Source organism: Cyphomyrmex costatus, unplaced genomic scaffold, assembly GCF_001594065.2.
Source record: "Cyphomyrmex costatus isolate MS0001 unplaced genomic scaffold, Ccosl1.0 scaffold685, whole genome shotgun sequence".
Lineage (NCBI taxonomy): Eukaryota > Metazoa > Arthropoda > Insecta > Hymenoptera > Formicidae > Cyphomyrmex > Cyphomyrmex costatus.
This window is the reverse complement of record NW_017280250.1, coordinates 894,128-897,810: the sequence shown is the minus strand read 5'-3', so window position 1 is coordinate 897,810 and position 3,683 is coordinate 894,128. Positions and strand designations below refer to the sequence as shown.

The 3,683-nt window shown below is 33.9% G+C and overlaps 1 protein-coding gene across 1 annotated transcript in view; it reads right to left on the bottom strand.

Annotated features, from left to right (window-relative positions):
* Nucleotides 1-206: 206 nt before the first annotated feature.
* The window catches only part of Rnb (BTB/POZ domain-containing protein Rnb), a 5,471-nt gene continuing 1,994 nt past the window's right edge, over nt 207-3,683 (bottom strand). The window contains exons 2-6 of the mRNA XM_018547773.1: nt 2,896-3,116; nt 2,051-2,776; nt 1,745-1,926; nt 1,336-1,609; nt 207-1,232 (exon numbers count right to left, since the gene is read on the bottom strand). Coding sequence (XP_018403275.1) covers nt 296-1,232; nt 1,336-1,609; nt 1,745-1,926; nt 2,051-2,776; nt 2,896-3,116 — 2,340 coding nt within the window. The 3' untranslated portion in view covers nt 207-295. The remainder of the gene's footprint in view (nt 1,233-1,335; nt 1,610-1,744; nt 1,927-2,050; nt 2,777-2,895; nt 3,117-3,683) is intronic.

Here is a 3,683-nt window from a genome sequence, read left to right as displayed (position 1 = left end):
ATAAAATATTTTTACTCAATTTTATTTCTTCATTAAAAAGGAAATCATCTTTTTCAGAGATATGTACCTTGTATAAATTATCGAAAAATCTTAATTAGAAATGAACCAAGTTTATGCAAAGAATCCTCCCATAAAAAGACTAGAGTAAACATAAATTAATAATGATTAAAAAGCCAAGTTTACTCTATTCTGATCTTAGAGCCCATATTCTTTAAAGATTTATCATAGAGATCTCGAATATCATTCTTATTCATAGCAATTGCATTAATCCGAATTCAATAGCCATCTAATGTTTTTACCATCGGTATAACTCGTCTGTAATTAAGTCCCTGATCTCGCATAGGAACTCATCGAAGGCATTGGTGGTATAGAAATCGTGGAACGTCCGTATTGTTTCACTCAATGACATTTTTGTAGTCAGAAATTTCTTGACACAAAAAGATCTAAACTCATGACAAGAGTGTTTCCTTGCCCAGCACCATGCTCGACAGACGGTCTCATGATTGAGCTTGTTTATAGAAGTCTCGGTTAACAGATCTATCAAAACATTCGGCATGAGGAAATAATCGGCTAATAGCACAGCCTCCAACAGTGATTCAATGTTTCGATTCTTGAACTTGTCATCGCTCATCGCTAGTATCAGCGTTTTCAGGGCGTTACGTGACATGTTCCTCAATTGAATTAGTTTCTTGTTCGATTCCTTGAAATGACCCTCCAGCATAGCGGAGAAGACTGGCGAGTACTGGCACAATACTTCCTTGCAAGCTTTAACGGTAGTGCCATCATCCAACTCTAATATCACTGTTGACGAAAATAATATCGACGGTTTCATATTACGATATATTTTGATGGCGTTTGTATTCACTGTATCAATGATCAAGTCCGAATTGTCTGAATAAAATGTCTTCGCCAAGTGGCAAATTGACCAGATCGCCCATTTGTGTAATTTATGCGACGAGTCCGCCAACAGACGAAATATTAGCTGCATTCCATCGTGTTTTTTCAGCAAACACCTGAGGGTGCAATGCTTCTTAACGAGAAGTGGTATCGACACTGCGGTCAGTAGTTTATGCTCTTCTTCGCCGCGCAGCAATAGAAACGATAATTGTCCGGTGGCACCGCCGGTATCCGCCACTATGCGTAAATGTTGCATGCAATCTTCCGCTTCCGGTAGAGTTTGTATTTCAAGCACAAACCCTTGTATTACTAATCGTATGAAGTATTCCGCATTCCTAGACAAACATAAGTGTGATACAAATAAAATTTTTCTAAAACAAAGAATAAAAATGCAAAAAATTGTGTAAATACGAGGTTTATAATTTGAAAAAATCTTACCCTACGATCTTTATCAATATTTTAACTGCAGTGTCCCTTAGAATATTTTGCTTTTTTGTGTATTTTATGTAATCTATTAGCGATTTAATGGTCATGGGTTCGGCCAGTTTGTCGATAGGCTTAGAAGAAAAACTTAATTTACTCAGTAATAATAATGTATAATATTCGCAAGCATTCGTTTCCGAAAACAACTCGGAGCTAAGAGTGGAAGAATCGGAATCAGCTTCGACAGTTGTCAATGATTTGTAGCTCCTAGGAGAAGCAGCTTCTTCTTCTACAATATGATACATAGAGATATTAATTTAGACGAATAAATTTGAATCTAGCTATACTTTGTTTAAAATGTTAATTACAATAATATGTAACAAAATAAAAGTTATATCAATGGTATTAAAGAAAGATAACGTACCTTCATCATTATCACATTCTTTATCGCTGTAGACCGGACTGTAAACATCATCTTTTAGATCGTCACTTTCTGCACTGAAATCGAAATAAGGTGGCAAGGGTGGTGTGCTAGGCGGTGATGATGAAGAGGCACTTGTAGCACTTTTTGGACTCCAATCATCACGGTAAAGATCCATACTGTATCTGCAAATTTAAAAATAAATCAATATAGTTAATTTCAATATGAATCATTAAATGCTCAGTACATTTTAAATCGAGATTCTGATGTCACATATTATAAATATATATATAATGTAATCTATTTCACCTCAAAATGGAGTATTTAGAAGACTTTTTGCGATAATTATCGATCAGATAGTCGTTGGAACGTTTTCTAGATGTGTTACTTCTCTCACTATTCTTAGCTACAATATTCTTCAATTTCGTTACGAGAATCTCTAATACACCATGTCTCGTCAGAATATCAAGGCCGATATCGTCGTGGATGAATAGTGAGAGAGCTTCCAACAATTTAGAATGGTAACATTCGTATTCGGACTTATTCAACAATGCCAGGATAATCTGTAATCCATCATTCAGTCTGATTCTATCTCGATTTACTGATTCTCGACAAAACAAACTTAGGCTCAACAATATCTCCTTGCAAATAAAATTAGAGTTAGCGTCTGTCTCTATTATCAGAGCTATGAGTTCTTTAACTGTTCCAGAAACACCTAGACACAATCGACATTCCGCTATTTGACAAAGAGTATATAGACATTTAACAGCCATCTTATTATTTCTTGCGCTGCAGCAACGCATAAGACACTTGTAGCCCCACATATCCTTGTCCACGTACATCTGATTGCCGCATCGTGGATCTAACGTATCGAGAAATATACACATGGCCTTCAAGCAAGCATCTACAAGTTTGCCATATTTAGGATCTAGATTGGATTTCTCTTCGGCCATAACAAATAATTGAGCAACCAGCTTGATAATTTCCAACTCTATCATCGTTTCCCTAATGTTTTTGTGAACATTCCAGATATTCCTACAAATGTAATTAGAATGTAAGTAAAATGGATAATTGTAATATTAAATGTATAAAATTTATAATTAAATACAGTTGATAAAAAATAAATTATTATGGAATTGAGAACAATTACATACCTTACAGCTCTGATAGCCATGCAATAAGTTTGTACATCTGTTTTTGATGTTAGGAGCGCCACAAGTGCTTTTATTACCCCAGCATCGCATAATTCTTTGGCGTGCCAGCTACATTCGGATAAGTTACTGACAAGCCTGCAAGCACGACAGTGCAGCATGGCATTCAGCTCGAGGTTTTCTAATATGAATACTACGTTGAATGTTATCTTGCTGTTTCTTACCTGAAATTTTGTTTTATGAAATTATAATGTACAAACTTCAAAATTTGTTAAATCATTTTAACAATTAATAAATTCTTTTTAGTTTTTTGCTAATATAATAATGTAATTTAATACTTATATTATGTAAAATAATTGTGATCTGTATTTATCAAACCTTTTCTCTATTCTAAGATGTATGTTTCTACAGTATTACAGTATGTTTCTACAGCTGTACAGTATTATTTTTTTCTGCGCGCGCTCAGAATAATTTCGGAATAAATAATACGAAGTTAAAGAAAAAAATAAAGAAACAGCAGGTGTAGCTGTATAACAGATCAAAGATTTCAGTCCCCACTGTTATTCTAATTAATCAGAGGGGAAAGAATATCATACATTGAATGTCTCTGTTAGAAAATTACTTAATCAATTTAAAGTAGACTCTTCTCTTAAGAATCTATCGTTAAAAAACATTTGATTAGCTTTGAAATATATGTAGAATCAATAAAAATAAAAACATACAAAAATATACTAGTAAAAATGTTATCCAGTTTTATTATAAAATTAAAATTGCAACACGCACACGCACAC